Genomic DNA, 18,903 nt, shown 5'->3' with positions numbered 1-18,903 from the left:
TATTCTTTTTGTACTATCCTCCTCTGTGTGTAGAAGGTAGAAGTATTCTTGTGTGCTTGCTATTACGGCTTCTGAAATTGGATTTTTATCTTTTGTTGAAGCAGAAGTTTTGCTGGAAGGTAACGTATGGAGTGAAATTCATAGCTTTTGTGTCGTCAACCGATATCCGCATAAACCTTGAATTCATAACTTATATTTTGGTAGACGTATATAATTTGTTTCTGGCATTTATTTCCAGGCATAACATAGGATCGTACCTTGTGCAGGTTTTTATAAAAATAGGTTACCAATACATATTTGGCGACGACGTTGAGCAGCAGCAAGGATCTCATGTTTTTTTTTTGTTGGTTTCTGCTTTGTTCTTCATCAGTTTCCCTCATAGAAGTGGAAAATACATGCTGAATTCTCAGTTGCAATAGTTTATGGGTTGTTTAAAGACTAGGTGGTTTTACTAACAGTTCTGTATTCGGCTGATGATGATCCTAGTTCTGCATGTTGTATTACTATATGGTTTTAAGGATTGTGGTGAATTTGTTTTCAGGTTTTTCCTGATTTTACCAGATTGTATTTGCATTGTGCATAACATAAACATAAAATTTCAATATTCTTTCTAAGGAATTTTCTCAGAATAAATTAATTTTCTTAATCTCGATATTCTTTCGAAGGACATGTTCAAACACTGGTGGTTGAAGAAAAATAAGACTTGCAGCAAAAAGATAAAACTACTGAGATAAAGGAAGAAATTTGATGTTCATGGAGAAAAAAAGGTATTCTGTAGTATATTATTTACTATGGAGAAAAATAATGAAATATCTATCTATAACATGTTCTATTTCCTAATTGATCAATCAATCACCTAAAAGCAGCCAATTTTAGTTCCCCCTACGGCTGAACCTTGCAAGCAGGCACAATAACGCCTGGCATGCGAACGAACACAATGGACAAAGGAGGAACCATTATCGGCTTCGCCGAAATCACATGTAAAGGCCTCAATGGAGGTATGATCTCTGAAGAATTTACACTTAAAACGTTTCCATTAAGTAGAATGGTTTGGCTCTGCAAATTTCCATCTTTTGCTGTTAGATGGTATTCCTCTCTTCTTAGTCTTGCATAGATGGCTTTAGGCAGCTTGATGATCGTTGTTTTATGGATTTTGTGATTATGGTGCCAAGTATGAGACCAATGCTTGTGTCGCAAGGTCATTGTACTATTGAACTCGAGCTTAGCCTCGACGGTAGTGCTGTTGTCTAGGTTGATCAAAAGTAGTGTGATGCCTTTCTGCAAGATATAACAAAACTTTGGTCAAAATCTTAGAAGAGTAAGATTACTTGTTTTGATAATTGCATATGAGATGATGAACTAACTGATTGTTTTGCACAGTGGGTGTAGGATCGGATCTTTTCGGTCCCGTTGAAGCTAGTCGAAAGAACATTTCTTCCCATTAGCCGGTGCCAAAGAAGAGCGCTGCAACAGAGAAAGAAGAACATTATGAATATCTCAAATAGGCTGTGAGTCTCGTAATGAAAGAATTTCAGACAGCAAAATAACCTGTAGTAGTCTGGATTTGGTTCGAAGTTGGTGGTGTTTAGTAAACCATAATTTCCACCAATCAGTGCTTGTCTGCAATACGTTTTCATATCATACTTGGATGCCATGCCGAGCTGATCTCAATACCAGAAACTGAACACGAATGCATTTGTAACAAGAGGATGGCCGCTATTGTAAGCTCCTCCGGCCTCGCCCACCCAGGCAATTGCTGAAGTTGGAGAACTCTTGATGATGTTTTGGAGGCCGCTGAATGTTTCGGACTCACCTTCGAGAACAGATGGATCTAGAATCTTTTCGACGAGATTTTCATCAACTCCTACAGAGAGAAAAACGACCGTCAAGTCCGAACCTTCTTTCATGTCTTGACCTACTAGAAGACCCAAGAACCATACCTGGACCAAGGTTGTATATGTGGTGAGTGACAACATCTACGAATTTGATTGTCTTATTTATGTATTCTTTGAACCAATCCGAGTCATAGAACCCGCCAGGTGCAATAATCATCGGCTTCAAATCGACATTCTTGTATACGTTCTCCACTACGCTTTGAAGAGCAATGGTGTCAGCTGCATACTGGTCTGCTGAGACCCGAGTGCCGACACCGCTCCCGGACAATTTATTTCCTGACAAGCAACAGATAAATAACATGCTTCATTTCGACCTTGTCATAACCATTTTTAAGTGAAACAATTAAATATTATTTTAAAAAAATGATTACGACTTTATTTTGAAAAAATTGGGTGATTTTGAATTGATTTGAATAAAATTGAAAAGAGTCGTCATCGACCTTTGGGTTAGGTAGGTTGAATACCTAAAAACGTCTTTTAAAACAATTTTAAGAAAAATCATTTTTTAAGACAAGATTCGGTCTGCGTTACCAAAGATTCATTTAAAGTGATTCGGAAGTCGGTTACGTGCGGGGAAGGGTAAACACCCCCACAACGCCCAAAATTGGTACTGTGTCGCTTACACATCGTTGTAAATGGTGGAAATTATAAATCGAATATAAAATTAAAATATGATCTATTTATCGAACATTGATTAATTTGCTTCGAATTAAATAATTAGAGAAAATTCTTTAACTCGAAAAGAAATCTCGAAATTAGCAATCCTCCATCGGGAAAGCTAACTCGACTATTTCTTATCCATAAAGAATATTTCCCTCTTGATAAAATGCGAATCGAATATAAATAAAATTGACGTTTGCATACAACAAAATAAATTGTAAAATTGACGTTTGCATACAACAAAATAAATTGATTAACTAAAAAATGAATCGAAAATAAAATGAAAAAATTTGAAGTTTACATAAAATAAAGTAAATTGTTACACACATTGCATCATTTAAACAAATTAATTAATAAAATATACTCAATTTATTTCAAGTTCCTATGTCGTTAAAATGCCGTATGGGATCGCACCACTTCGACCAAGTGATACTTTCCACGCTCATTCTACGCATACGTGTTCTTGAAAATAAAAACCAAATATTTCATACATAGATAAAAATATAATATAAAAAATGTAATTGCAAATACAAAAATAAAATATTTACGTTAAATGAAATTAAGAACATTATTTGCATAATACAAATAACCGAATAACAAGTACAATAAAATCATACATAAATGACGAAAATAAAATATTCACAAATGTCAGGGATAAATTCGAACATCAACCAAAATACCTAACATATAAAATCAGGGGCTAAAATGAAACTATTACAAACATTGGGACCAAAGTCAAATATCCACAAAAATGACATAACATACATTAGTAGGACTAAAATATAAACAAGGAAACATAGATGCCCAAAACAAAGGAAAATAAAATAGACATTAAACCAAATATATTAAAGAACAGAAAATGACTAAAATACAAGCAATTAGAACTTGAAGCCAAAAATTCAAAAATTCAAAGTTATATTCAGTGATTAAAATAAAATAATTACACAATACGGGATCAGATTCAAACATTCACGAAAGTAGTAATATAAAAGAGTAAGGACTAAAATGAAATAAACAGAAACATAAAAGATCACAAAGTAATTAAACCAAACATCAAACAATGACTAAAATAGAATATATACGAATATGGTGACCAAATTCAAATAACAGTAAAGATAATAAAATGCATGGGATCAGTGATTAAATTGAAATATTTGAAAATATTAAATCCAGAATCAAATATAGACAAATATGATATAAAACATGAACATTGACTAATATATAACATTTGCAAATTTCATGACCAAATCCGAATATCAAAGGAAAATGCACAATAAACTGAAACAGTGACTAAAACGAAATAAATATAAATATCACAACCAAATTATAATATCATCAAACATAATATACAAATTAATGACTGAAATGAAATCATTAAAAACTAAAAGGCTCGAAATAAAACAGTAATAATTTCATTAAATGACTTAAATAAAGCATTACAAAGGAGAAGGGACCTAAAGTGTAGTTACCCCATGCTTGCAAAACACGGGTGCCCAGACCCTTGAAACGACGCCGTTTTGAAACCCGTTTAAATACCCCCTTTATATGTTTGAAAATTCATCTCCCTTTATTCTTCTCCCCTTCCATTTCACAGAAAGAGAGAAAGAGAGGAAGCTCTCTGGAGCTTCAACCGAAGCCCAGAATCTGAGGAGGCTTCGCCGTGCCGGTCGCCGTTGGTCGGCGATCACCGCCGTACGCCGCCGCCAGAAAAGAGAAAGGAGGGCACCAACTGAAATGCCTCAACGCCCTGGTCATGAATCCGGGGTTAGTTTCCCCGAAAAAAGGCTCAAACGCTGTGAATCTATGAAGAACCCTTCGGATTCTTCGACTCCGGCGACCTTAGATTTCAACGATGGAACGAGGTAAGGGTTTCTCTCCTTGGTTCCTCTACACTCTCCGTATTTTTTTCCCTATTTCCTTTCTTTTTATGTTTTTATTTTTTTTTTATCTTCTCTCCTCTCTGATTTTCTTTTTTCTCTGCAAAACCCGAATGGTCCCTTATCACATATTTCTCTCTTCTTTTATGTTGATCTCTGTGATTGGTTTGATGGATGATTGATGTTGTCAATGAATAGATATGGCCATGGCAGGATTAGATATGCCTTGGGATTTCTCTTGTACTTGCATCTTATTTTTTTATTGATTTTTATATGTTCTTCACTGTTGATAGATTGATGGAGGGACCTTCGGTCACTGTGGATGCAGGCGGCCGGCGTCAGAGGCTGTCGGTGAGGGGATGCTTGGCTTGAGCGGCGGCTAGAGATGAGAAGTTTGGCTTGTGAAGCTCATGCGCCTGAGAGAGTTGAAGCGGCAGTGGCTGGCTTGATATTTTAGGGTTAGAAAACCCTAATCTATTGAGCTTCGAGCCGGGTCGGTTCAAATCCGGGTCGGGCTCCAGTTGGATTTTGGATCTTGGGGTTGGGTCACTTGTGAACTTGTATGTATTGGGTCATGTCTGTTGGGCTTGGTGTTTGGGGTCAGATTGTGAAGCCTACAAAAATTGTGATATGTAAATTAATAATAATAATAATAGTAATAATAATAATATAACAATAATAATAAATATTAAATAAAAAAAACCGGACAAAAACGGGTGTCTACAGCTGCCCCTCTTTGCACATTCTTGTGTTAACAAGAATAGGGCAAAGACGATAAGATAACTCGTTTTTGTCTGGTTCTCTTCCTTTTATGCTTAGAAATTTGATAAGGTTTGTTGGGGACGACACTGCTCATACATGATGAAGAGTTCTGGTTGTTTAAGGGTGACACGGTTCCTACGTGATGAGGAAATCTGGTCGGGGGATAACACGGCTCATACGTGATGAAGAGTTCTAGCCATCTAGGGGTGGATGATAACTCGGTTCCTACGCGATGAGGACGGTTGGTTATCTAGGGGTGACACGGCTCTTACGTGATGAGGAGGTCTGGTCGAGGGATGACACGACTCATACGTGATGAAGAGTTCTGGCCATCTAGGGGTGGATGATAACTCGGTTCCTACGCGATGAGGACGGCTGGTTATCTAGGGGTGACACGGCTCCTAAGTGATGAGGAGGTCTGGTCATCTTTAGGGATAATGGTTTCAAGGGAAACCGACTCAAAGATAAGTTGTGCTTCAAAAGAAACAGACTCAAAGATTTGTTTCAAGAAAAACAAACTCAAAGATAATGTGTTTCAAAAGCAACTGTCTCGAAAGAGACAAAATTCATTTCAAAGGAAACGACTTAAAGATGACGTTTAAAGGGAATTGTCTCAAGCGAGACAAAATTTGTTTTTAAGGGAAATGTTCTCAAAGATCGGTGTTTCATAGGAAACTGTCTCAAATGAGACAAAATTTGTTTCAAGTGAAACGATCTCAAAGATGTTTGTTTTGTTGCAATGGAAACAGACTCAAAGATGGTAAATTTTGTTTCCAAAGAAACAAACTCAAAGATTTTTCTAAAAAGAAATTATCTCAAAAGAGACAAAATTTTGTTTCCCAAAGAAACATATTCAATGATTTTTCAAAAAATATTGTCTCAAGATAAACAAAACTTTGTTTTTCAAAAAATTGTATCTAAGTGAAACAAAAATTTGTTTCCAAAGAAACAAATTCAAAGATTTTTCTTCAAAAGAAACTGTCTCAAGGGATAAAACCTTGTTTCCAGAGAAACAAACTCAAAGATGATATTGTTTTAAGAGAAAATGTCTCAATAGTCAAAATTTGTTTCAAGGGAAACGACTCAAAGATGGTTTTATTTCAAGAGAAACAAACTCAAAGATTTTGATTTTTTAGAGAAACTACCTCAAGGGAAATAATATTTGTTTTAATAGAAACGATCTCAAAGGTGGGTGTTTCAAGAGAAATTAACTCAAAGATAGGTTTTTGAAAAGAAAGGACTCAAAGATTTTTTCATGAAAAACTGTCTCAAGCGAGACAAAATTTTGTTTCGAAAGAAAAATACTCAAAGATGAGTTTGTTTCCAGTGAAATAAATTCATAATTTGGAGAATTGTCTCAACTGAGACAACATTTGTTTTAAGAGAAATTGTTTTAAACGAGACAAAATTTGTTTTTAGAAAACTGTCTCAAGTAAGACAAAGTTTGTTTTTTGAGAAAACGATCTCAAGTGAGATCAACTTTGTTTAATGTGAAATAAATTCGAAATTTGTATTCTAAGGAAAAATGTCTCAAACGAGACAGAATTGTTTTGAAAGAAATAATAATCTCAAGTGAGATAATTTTGTTTTAAGTGAAGCAAATTCAAAATTTGTATCTCAAAGGAAAAATGTCTAAAGCGAGATGAAGTTTGTTTTAAGAAACAACAATCTCAAGTGAGATTAATTTTGTTTCAAGTGAAGCAAATTCGAAATTTGTATATCAAAGGAAAAAATGTCTCAAGCGAGACGCAATTTGTTTTAAATTTCTCAAAATTTGTGGAAAATGTCTCCAGCTAGACATAATTTGTTTTAAAGAGAAAGTTGTCTCAAGCGAGACAAAATTTGTTTTTAAGAAAACTACCTCTAGTGAGACGACACTTTTTTTTAAGAAAATAATCTCAAGAGCTCAAAGTCTGTCTATTGATTCCTGCATGTTGAGGAAACGTCTTCAGAAGATCTGATTGTTGACTTCAGGAAGCCAAATATGTGGGTTGCATTGTTCTTTCAGGTTGAAAACATCTGGTTATTTCCGAGCTTTTATTTCCTGAAAAGATCAAAATGATGCATTTTTGACTATCTTGGATGTTATGATGGATGTCAAGATGAAATTTATTTGATTTTTATTGAATTTGTCCTCAAGTGAGTAGAAAAATGTCTTTAATACACATGATGATGATTGCAAAGACACAAATTTCATGTGTTATGTATATATGTATGTATGTATGAGTTGATGTATGTTTGTATGTATGTATGTATTGATGTATGTTTTCTTGATTTGGAAGGAGAATAGTTGTGAGAGCAGCCTTCACTAGATATTTGTCGAATACTAAGATATGCCTCTAGAGATTATCTTGTTTGGAAATGTTTTTCTTCTTCTTTTATTTTTAAAAGTTTGAAAATATCAATTAGATGAGTTTTGAAAAATGTTTAATCAAAGATTTGAAAATATTGCCCCTTTCTAGGTTTCACAGTTGACAAATCATAGAACAATAGTTCATTGAATATCAAAGAATTAATTACACTTTTAATCCTTCAATAAATTATAGCTATTTGACAAGTGTCAAGATCAATGTTATCTTTGAGAAATGGTTAAGGAAAAAAGGACAAAAAAATCTCAAGTGGTTATTTTTGGTCAAAAGTATGGTATTCTCATTTATTTGATGTTCTCTGATCTGATGGAGTAGCTTCTGTACTCAGTTATTGGAAGTGTTCTCTGACTCCCAACTCTCATGTTCTCATTCATGTTGTGTGATGCCTCATCAAGGGATTTGTGCAATCGTCTCCTATGTAATAATCTTCATATTCGAGCCGCCCTTTCAGGTTTTCAACTCGAATCCTCCTTTGGTTTCAAGACGTTACTCAGAATTTTACGTCTTGAACCCCCCTTTGTTATTTTTCTCTATCATGCATTAAAGATTTTAGAAAACCTTTATAAGTAAAATATTAATCCAGATAGGCGGGATGAAATATGAGGATAGTCTATTCCGCTTAGAAATCCATGTATGATTAGAAGGGACTTGTAAGGCACGTAATGTAGGTCATGGTTCAGGGTTATGAAAGAAAGGGATAAAAGGCCCAAACATGTGTTTTAAGGGTATTTGAACCAAGGATCAATTAACTCTGATGCCTTCGATCTTGTTTTGCTCAATTTGAATCTACTCGCATATCTTTCTCTTGATGTTTTATGATCTTCGAGTCAAGTGATTCTAGAGTGATTGTGTTTGATTAATTTCACGGTTTGAAGCTCAATGCGTCATTTGAGTCAGGAGACTCTTTGTCTGTGTTCTTTGTCCTCTTTTTGTTCTTTGCTTTTTCTTTGTTGTTGTTTTTTTTTGCTTTGTTTTTTTTTCTTTGTTTCTCTTTTTCTTTGTTTTAATTGGATCTTCGCATTTGACATTTGGTTCAACTTTCGGTATCTCATCTGGATTGATGGTCTTCACTCCTGCGAGCAGATTTCCTCCACCTTGCCCCCCAATATGGAGGGTGATCCTTGATTAGGGTTGAATCAGAAGAAAATATCTTTCAGGCTCAAATGGGGACACAAGGGATATATTTTCTCCTTTTGTGAAGGGATAAAGAAAGAAAGCCGTTCATCATCTCATACACAGAAGTCCTTGCAGAAGAGGTATCCCCAGAGGGATATATTTTCAGGATTAATTTTTATTTAAATGAAAACAATGTAATTAATGCATGATAGAATTATTTTGAATGAATTCTATTTTTTCTTTTCGCTTTTTCTGCTCTCAGCATGTCTCAATTGCTCATGCTCGTCTTCAGAAAATTGATGCGAGATGCCCCACACTGTGTATTCTTTGTAGGAATGTTTATGTTCAAGTGAACATCTTGTACTCAATGTCTGTAGGTTTTATTGGTAGAAAAATGTTGGTTTTACGTCTAAGAAGACGATTGTGACTTTATTGACTCAAAGAAAGGTATGGGTATGACTTTTGTGTCTAAAAAAAATAAATGCAGTGTTTCAAGGTGGAAAGAATGTTTCAAGGCCTTAAAGAGAGGGAATGTTTCAAGGTCGAAAAGAATATTTCAAGGTCTCAAAGAGATAGAATGTCAAAATTTGGTTATTTGGTAGTGACCAGGAATTATTTCGGGTAAAAATCGAGATTTTATTTTGGGTTTTAGACGGGATAAGATAGGTCCAATCTTGGCATATGTCAAAGATCTATAATTCTTGAAGAATTAAGAGAATATGTAATTCATTTGATATTCAAAGAACTCAAGATTAAAATTTGTTCCATTATTCAACCTTAAAAGGTAGTATAAATTCAAGTATTAAGATTAAAAATATTTAAGCAAATATAAAAGATATAACAAAATGAGTTCAAACAAAACAATCTCTCAGTTCAAGTATTAAATGCAATGCCCCAATTTTCTTCTATTGTACATGCCCTGACTTCATCACATTCTGGATCTTGATCTTCAGTGTCTTACAATTCTCAGCGGAATGACTGAAGCTTCCTATGTTGTAGTTGTACACGAGATCAACATCATGGACCTCCAGGAACGAGGACTCTTTTCTCATATCATCTTGGAAGACTCAATCCTACAACCAGCCGAACAAGCTCTCGTCGTAATGGTTTCAACTTCTTACTTCTATTCTCAATGTGGTTAGAACCGCTTCATCGAATCCTCCACTGATTAATTCCATGTTTTCATGAATGATGCATGTGAAAATGCATAAAAATAAAATACAAATGCAAAATCCAAAGATGCGAATGCAGATGCAAAAAATGTTGATCCCAACGATGAATATCATAGAATAATTTTCACCAGAAATAAAAGCCTTCACATTACAAGGCAGTCCACTTCACAGACATGTCTTCGCTTAGATGGTTGAGTCTGAAGTAGATCGCTTCTTCGTCTCGGATCTTCGTCCTTGAAATGATGCCCCTCAAGCGTTCTGTAACCTAACTCCGTTTATGCCCCAGTAATGTTGAAGTTAGTGTGTCACTCCTTGATAAATAGTGATGAAATGATTGTAGATGAGAATATACTGCTGGATTACTCTTTGTCTCAATGGATCATCTTTTTAGTCTCGTATGTTGCACAATCTTCGAGCTCACTGCTTCGTCTCGGATATATTTGGAACTGATGCCCCTCAATGCTCTGTAAAACTAACTTTGTTAATGCCTAGCCGGTGCTGAAGCCATTGCGTCGCTCTTTGATGTGTAGCGATGACATGATTGTAAATAAGAATCTACTGCTGGATTACTTCTAGGATCAGTGGATCACCATTCCAGTCTCGAATTATGGACGATCTTCGAGCAAATCTCATTTTTGTGTTCTGAGCTTCTTTTAACCCTCAGTGCAGTCTGTATACGAGACTGCTTGATTGAAAACTTTTACCTCTTCTTGTGAAAATTTCTCTCTCGAATATCCCCTTGCGGAACAACACTTTTCACATTATGTCATGACGATGCAATGCAATGCAAAGAAGGATAAAAAATGACAAAAACAAAATAAATAAGTTAGTGTATAAAAACAAAAGAGAAAAACGAGTTAGTATGTGTAAAATAATTTATACGGATAAAAATGTTATTCAAAGATGAATATAACACCTACCCGACATGATATCTACCCTAACATGCTTTAATAGATAACAATCCTACCCGGACATGCTTTCTACCCAAAATTATCTATTTTCAAGAAATTGGTCCTAATCGCATGGTATCTAGTTCGCATGCTTTTATTCAACAGAATATGAAACGAAAAGGAAAGGTTCAGAAACGATCCTCCTTTGTGTACACCTAAGTTGGGTACCTACTAACGGACAAAGGTTCAGTATCACTATACCTAGGGTGATCGCTCTATGGTTCACTATATGCATGGTTTCGACTCTAACAGAAAAAGGGAACTCGAATTGTCCTTGATGTCGGTGCCCCCTTGGGCTGCCAGACCCTCAATCCTCACCCATTACAGGTTTCAAACGGAACGAGTTCAATTCGAGGGGATTCACTACCTTATACCCATACGAGGAATAAATCCCTACGAAGGTATAAGGTATGTATCCCATGGGTTATTTGCTAAAACTCATACGAAGAATAAATTCTTACGAGAGTAAAGCATTCACCCCGACTAATTTGGATCAAAGCTCGTGTCTAGAGCTTATGTTATGCAAATGTATGTGATGTGTGAGAGGAGGAACGTACCTACCTTTGACTCAAAACAGAAAAGAAAAAACACGACAAAAACTTGGACCGATCTGAAAGAAAAAAAATCAAATGTTAGTATGACAAATAAAAAATGAAGCAATTAAAAACTTCAATAAACGGATCATAGATTAACTGAAGACTCGAACTCATAAATTCGACCACAACGACAATGTGTAAGCGACTTACAGCTCGACTCTAAAAAACGTCCCCAGCAGAGTCGCCAAGCTGTCATAACCATTTTTAAGTGAAACAATTAAATATTATTTTAAAAAAACGATTACGACTTTATTTTGGAAAAATTTGGTGATTTTGAATTGATTTGAATAAAATTGAAAAGAGTCGCCATCGACCTTTGGGTTAGGTAGGTTGAATACCTAAAAACGTCTTTTAAAACAATTTTAAGAAAAATCATTTTTTAAGACAAGATTCGGTCTGCGTTACCAAAGATTCATTTAAAGGGATTCGGGAGTCGGTTACGTGCGGGGAAGGGTAAACACCCCCACAACGCCCAAAATTGGTACTGTGTCGCTTACACATCGTTGTAAATGGTGGAAATTATAAATCGAATATAAAGTTAAAATATGATCTATTTATCGAACATTGATTAATTTGCTTCGAATTAAATAATTAGAGAAAATTCTTTAACTCGAAAAGAAATCTCGAAATTAGCAATCCTCCATCGGGAAAGCTAACTCGACTATTTCTTATCCATAAAGAATATTTCCCTCTTGATAAAATGCGAATCGAATATAAATAAAATTGACGTTTGCATACAACAAAATAAATTGATTAACTAAAAAATGAATCGAAAATAAAATGAAAAAATTTGAAGTTTACATAAAATAAAGTAAATTGTTACACACATTGCATCATTTAAACAAATTAATTAATAAAATATACTCAATTTATTTCAAGTTCCTATGTCGTTAAAATGCCGTATGGGATCGCACCACTTCGACCAAGTGATACTTTCCACGCTCATTCTACGCATACGTGTTCTTGAAAATAAAAACCAAATATTTCATACATAGATAAAAATATAATATAAAAATGTAATTGCAAATACAAAAATAAAATATTTACGTTAAATGAAATTAAGAACATTATTTGCATAATACAAATAATCGAATAACAAGTACAATAAAATCATACATAAATGACGAAAATAAAATATTCACAAATGTCAGGGATAAATTCGAACATCAACCAAATACCTAACATATAAAATCAGGGGCTAAAATGAAACTATTACAAACATTGGGACCAAAGTCAAATATCCACAAAAATGACATAATATACATTAGTAGGACTAAAATATAAACAAGGAAACATAGATGTCCAAAACAAAAGAAAATAAAATAGACATTAAACCAAATATATTAAAGAACAGAAAATGACTAAAATACAAGCAATTAGAACTTGAAGCCAAAAATTCAAAAATTCAAAGTTATATTCAGTGATTAAAATAAAATAATTACACAATACGAGATCAGATTCAAACATTCACGAAAGTAGTAATATAAAAGAGTAAGGACTAAAATGAAATAAACAGAAACATAAAAGATCACAAAGTAATTAAACCAAACATCAAACAATGACTAAAATAGAATATATACGAATATGGTGACCAAATTCAAATAACAGTAAAGATAATAAAATGCATGGGATCAGTGATTAAATTGAAATATTTGAAAATATTAAATCCAGAATCAAATATAGACAAATATGATATAAAACATGAACAGTGACTAATATATAACATTTGCAAATTTCATGACCAAATCCGAATATCAAAGGAAAATGCACAATAAACTGAAACAGTGACTAAAACGAAATAAATATAAATATCACAACCAAATTATAATATCAGCAAACATAATATACAAATTAATGACTGAAATGCAATCATTAAAAACTAAAAGGCTCGAAATAAAACAGTAATAATTTCATTAAATGACTTAAATAAAGCATTACAAAGGAGAAGGGACCTAAAGTGTAGTTACCCCGTGCTTGCAAAACACGGGTGCCCAGACCCTTGAAACGGCGCCGTTTTGAAACCCGTTTAAATACCCCCTTTATATGTTTGAAAATTCATCTCCCTTCATTCTTCTCCCCTTCCATTTCACAGAAAGAGAGAAAGAGAGGAAGCTCTCAGGAGCTTCAATCGAAGCCCAGAATCTGAGGAGGCTTCGCCGTGCCGGCCGCCGTTGGTCGGCGATCACCGCCGTACGCCGCCGCCAGAAAAGAGAAAGGAGGGCACCAACTGAAACGCCTCAACGCCCTGGTCATGAATCCGGGGTTAGTTTCCCCGAAAAAAGGCTCAAACGCTGTGAATCTATGAAGAACCCTTCGGATTCTTCGACTCCGGCGACCTTAGATTTCAACGATGGAACGAGGTAAGGGTTTCTCTCCTTGGTTCCTCTACACTCTCCGTATTTTTTTCCCTATTTCCTTTCTTTTTATGTTTTTATTTTTTTTTATCTTCTCTCCTCTCTGATTTTCTTTTTTCTCTGCAAAACTCGAATGGTCCCTTATCACATATTTCTCTCTTCTTTTATGTTGATCTCTGTGATTGGTTTGATGGATGATTGATGTTGTCAATGAATAGATATGGCCATGGCAGGATTAGATATGCCTTGGGATTTCTCTTGTACTTGCATCTTATTTTTTTATTGATTTTTATATGTTCTTCACTGTTGATAGATTGATGGAGGGACCTTCGGTCACTGCGGATGCAGGCGGCCGGCGTCAGAGGCTGTCGGTGAGGGGATGCTTGGCTTGAGCGGCGGCTAGAGATGAGAAGTTTGGCTTGTGAAGCTCATGCGCCTGAGAGAGTTGAAGCGGCAGTGGCTGGCTTGATATTTTAGGGTTAGAAAACCCTAATCTATTGAGCTTCGGGCCGGGTCGATTCAAATCCGGGTCGGGCTCCAATTGGATTTTGGATCTTGGGGTTGGGTCACTTGTGAACTTGTATGTATTGGGTCATGTCTGTTGGGCTTGGTGTTTGGGGTCAGATTGTGAAGCCTACAAAAATTGTGACATGTAAATTAATAATAATAATAATAGTAATAATAATAATATAACGAAAATAATAAATATTAAATAAAAAAAAACCCGGACAAAAACGGGTGTCTACAGACCTAATAACCGATAATGTATCGAGAATTCAGACATTTCATTGGTAGTTACCCAACTCCCAACCATGAATGGTATAGTTCTTTTTGACAGTAATGAATAAAAGATTAGGCATTGGTGTAGTTCCAAGCACCAACCGCTTCACCATTAGGATGAACAGTTCGACCAGCAGGAGCATTTAATCCAAAAATAATCTTAGCCCTGAATTATGAAACAAATTAATGGTCGAATTAAACATTCATATTGGTGTATGTTCATTATATGCAAATGTATATATATATATATATACCCTGATTTTTGAAAGAAGGAATTGATTTCATCCCATCTATTCATGGGTAAACATCCATTTGTAAAACCAAACATCTCAGATGTGTTTCTGGCAAACGAAGTGCAGTGTTGATTGTCATCTGTCCCATATATGACAAGGTCACTGTGGTGAAGAACATCATCTGAACACCAAAAGCAAAGAGATTACATTACCGGATTGAGAAGACCAGCAAGACCCCAACTGCAAGTACCATAATCACACTTCTCAGGAGGCCACCAATCCAAAGTAGCACATATGAAATCTTCATCTATTATACCAATGGCAGCTTTCCCCTCGATAACAACAGTTCCTTCGATGGCTGCATTAGCAGCTTGTGAACTTGCAAAACCCAAAACAACAAAACAAACCCAAAAACAAAAAGAACCCATTTGCAGCTATAAAACCTCACACGGATTTTAGAATTGTCTTACAATAACCCTAATATTTTTCATCTATTTATAGGGTTTATTACTTGACAGGAAAGAAATCTCATATTACAAGAAGTATTCTTCAATATAAATCCCTACCTTCAGTTAAGAACTAACAGAAGAAACATAGTCCTGTACAAATTATACGTAGTGATTAAATCTAATATTACAGGGAGTGTTCTTCAATATGAATTTTGTTTTCAGTTAAAAACTAACAGAAAAATATAATCTTCTACAGATGGGATACAATGATTAAATCTAAAACTAACAATTTCCTCGTGTATCCAATACGTATTTCATAGTATTAGAACTTTGTCCACGTTTGGAACATGTTTAAGAATATTAATGCTTTAAGTACGTCGATGATGATCAAGTTTCAGAAGACAGTTTTAACCAAAAATCAGACCTGAATGCAGCCACAGGAGCTGAGAGCCGATCTGAGTTTATCAGGTTCTTCACTGGTGGAAGTTGATAATGCAAGGAGTTGCACATCTATAATTGGAACATCCAACATAGGAAAACAAACATCAAGAGATCCACCTCCACTGTCTTCATCTTTACACCGGATGTATCTTTCCGGGACTTCTTTACCGCCGATAGTTGCCAGTTCCTGCACTGTCATCAGTTGTGGTCGAAGCTCGATAGGGCCGAGTGGTTCAGCTTCAGCCATATTAGCAAAAGAGAGACCCCAAGGTTCAAGCCTGTTCTATAGGAAACCATTTTTTTTATTGTGAAATTCAGACATAACATATAGTATTACGTCATTACAAGTATCAAAGTCCTACGATAATTATTTCAGACGATATCATTACCATTGTTTAACTGATCTTGAGTTAAATCCATTGTACATTCTACTACTATCGATGACGATAGAAAATAAGGTATATTTTTATATGTAATACCAATACGAGGTCTTAGGATTAAGGGTAGTCAGAATATTCTTATGTATAATGAACCGAAAATGTTTGGCGGCTACAGTACTCCAACTTTTTAACAATTCAACTTCAATTTTTTATGTGGCGGTTGGTTCTTGAAAGATTACCTGCCAAATCTGTTTTACTTTCAAGAGGTATTGTTGGCAATGATCAACTCGGTTGCCCTTTCTGTACTGATTCAGCTGAATCCGTTTCTCACCTTTTCTGTCATTGTACCATGTCATGGAGGCTTTGGCAGATGTGTTGCAAGCTGTGGGACGTCAATTTTGTAATGCCAAGAGATCTCAAATCTTTCGTTTCCTGGTGGGTTTCTTGTAAGATCTGTGCTGTCTCTCATCCGATTTGGTTGATGGCTCTTCATGGTTTGGCTTGGTCAATATGGCTATTTCGGAATGAAGTAGTTTTTCACGGAAAGAAAGTGGATGAGAACCAAATTATCGATATTTTCCTTACTCGAGTCGCTTGGTGGAGTAAATGCAATTGGCATGACAAGGTACCTTCAGTCAACAATTTTATTATTAATCTTGTATTAGTCTCGATTGGATCTGTGTCAACGAAAAGGAATATTTTGTTAGATCGTTCTTAATGGTTTCGTTTGAAGTGTTTTCCTGAATTGTTATGTCCTTTCTGGTAAGTTCTTGAGCTGGTGAGAATTTTCCTTCTATCTGGTTGATCAAAGGTTGACTTTTCTGTTCTGCATCCTTTTTTCTCTGGTTGGGATATGGTTTTCTTCAATTGTCAATTCATATGGGGATTCCATGCTACTTGCGGTTTTGATTGGTATGGTGCCTTCTCTTATTCGTTTGCTTTGTTTTCATTGCTTGGGAGATGGTTACTTGTGGCATTTTTTTGGCTTGATTATGTTACTCTCCTGCCATTAGCTGCTGTGATTTGGTTTTGGTCATTATGGATTATGATTTGCTTTTGTTAGGTTGTGGCCTTGTTTCTGATTCATGCATGGTTAGTATGGGTATGGGTTGTGCTGTATTAGAACATTTATTACTCCTTTTGCATTACCAATTGTTTAATATATTTCGGGCACTCTTTTCCCCTTCCGTTGTCTCGATTAAGCTTCAGCTTAATTGAGTTACGAGGGTTTTTTAACGAGGCTCATCTTTCCGTTTCAAAAAAAAAATAACATCCTTAATCCAAGTTATATTATTATATGTTTGAAAAAAATAACTATGGTGCCAGATTGGATGGTGCAGAAGTATAGATTCCTCGCTTCTATTGCACACCGGACATACAGGGCTTGAGCTCAGACCTCTCCTCGCCCTCTCAACGTTGGTAATAAGGCGCCGGTATAAGATTAACCAAAGGAAATGTTTGGCTCTCTGAGGTCCATCATACTTCCATACTATGTCTCACACTTTGTCGGACGCGTTCCACTTATCACTCTCCAGGAAATTAAACGTTGATCTAACGGTGCAAGCACCAGCTTGTTCCCAACGCCAGAGGGGGCGGTCATCTCCTAATTCATCGCGAGGGGGAGGAGTAGCCATCACCCATTGGAGGGACTCATCATCAAGGACATTCAGCAGAAGATTGATATCCCACGTATCTTTCAATTAACTATAGCCGTCTTCAAGCCCTCCCAAATAAAGCTTCGCGCACTACTCTCAATATGATCACACACTCCTTTCAGAATGGCAATAATCTGCCTGAAGTAGTTTGGTATTGCTAACAGGGTGGCTTTGGCAAGCGTGACACGGCCCGCCGTAGACAATTTTGTGGCCAAATTTGGGTATACTATAGAAATAAATTACCCCCTTAAACGTAAATTTTATTAAGAATTCAATGGAGTTGTAATGCTGAGCATTATCTTCGTAAATTTTAATACCAGGATTTATAACTGCATCTCTAATAAAAGCTAAAAAGAAACAGAAGTTTGTAAAGAATGAAAAATCAATATTAACTTTCTCTCACTTGGTTTAGTTTACTATAAATAATCACACCCAAGTTCCACCTTTCAACACTCCATTGAAACAGTTCATATACCTGGTAGATAACCATGTCTTCACAAACAACAATGTTGCTGCTCATTGCCACATTCACAGCCCTTTTGGTCCAGCCGGGGCTAGCCGATCTGCCTCGGCTGCTCCCACCGATCCCGTTGGGGATCATGCCGCACTTTCCGGGACAGCCGCTCCCACCATCATCGATGGTGGCTCCTACGGATCTCGATTGCTTTTCGACTCTGCTTAACGTTCCGGGATGTGTTATCAATATTTTCGACGCTATGCTTAGTGGCGAATTTGATCGTGTTAATAAAAATTGTTGCGATGCCTTTTCGGCAGTCGGTGTGAATTGTTGGCCTGTAATGTTCGATGCTGATCCTTCCTTCCCACCCTTGCTCAAGGATTATTGTACTCGCTTTGATGCAGCTCCACCCGAAGCCTAAACGTCGTCGGTTTATTTCTACGATTTTAATTAATAATGTTTTTTAGGTTAGATAATATCTAGAAAGGTAATAATTAACTTAGTTTAGGTGTAAGAAATTATGTTCAATAATTTCTGAATATGAAATAAAAAAATTTGTTTTAAATACTACTATTATTAATTTCACATTTCTTCCTCCACCATATGCATTTCTTTATTTACATAAAAATATGGGACGTACACGAATTAGTTTAGGTTCTTTGCTCGAATACCGCATATGTCAAGAGACAATTTAACAAACAGCTCAAACTTTAGTTAATTTTTTAACGAAAAATGGAGTCTCCAACTAAAATAGTCC

General features: G+C 35.6%; 1 protein-coding gene and 1 pseudogene across 1 annotated transcript; one reads left to right on the top strand and one right to left on the bottom strand.

Moving 5' to 3' along the window:
• Window positions 1-882: 882 nt before the first annotated feature.
• Window positions 883-15,901, bottom strand: LOC120211990 (annotated as a pseudogene).
• Window positions 15,902-18,288: 2,387 nt separating this feature from the next.
• On the top strand, window positions 18,289-18,567 carry LOC120211989. The gene has a single exon (XM_039210442.1). The coding sequence runs from the start codon at window positions 18,289-18,291 to the stop codon at window positions 18,565-18,567; it is 279 nt and encodes a 92-aa protein (XP_039066373.1).
• Window positions 18,568-18,903: the final 336 nt, after the last annotated feature.

This window comes from Hibiscus syriacus, unplaced genomic scaffold (assembly GCF_006381635.1).
Source record: "Hibiscus syriacus cultivar Baekdansim isolate YM2019G1 unplaced genomic scaffold, ASM638163v2 tig00109987_pilon, whole genome shotgun sequence".
Lineage (NCBI taxonomy): Eukaryota > Viridiplantae > Streptophyta > Magnoliopsida > Malvales > Malvaceae > Hibiscus > Hibiscus syriacus.
The sequence above is the reverse complement of the archived record's forward strand: the minus strand, read 5'-3'. Positions and strand labels throughout refer to the sequence as shown.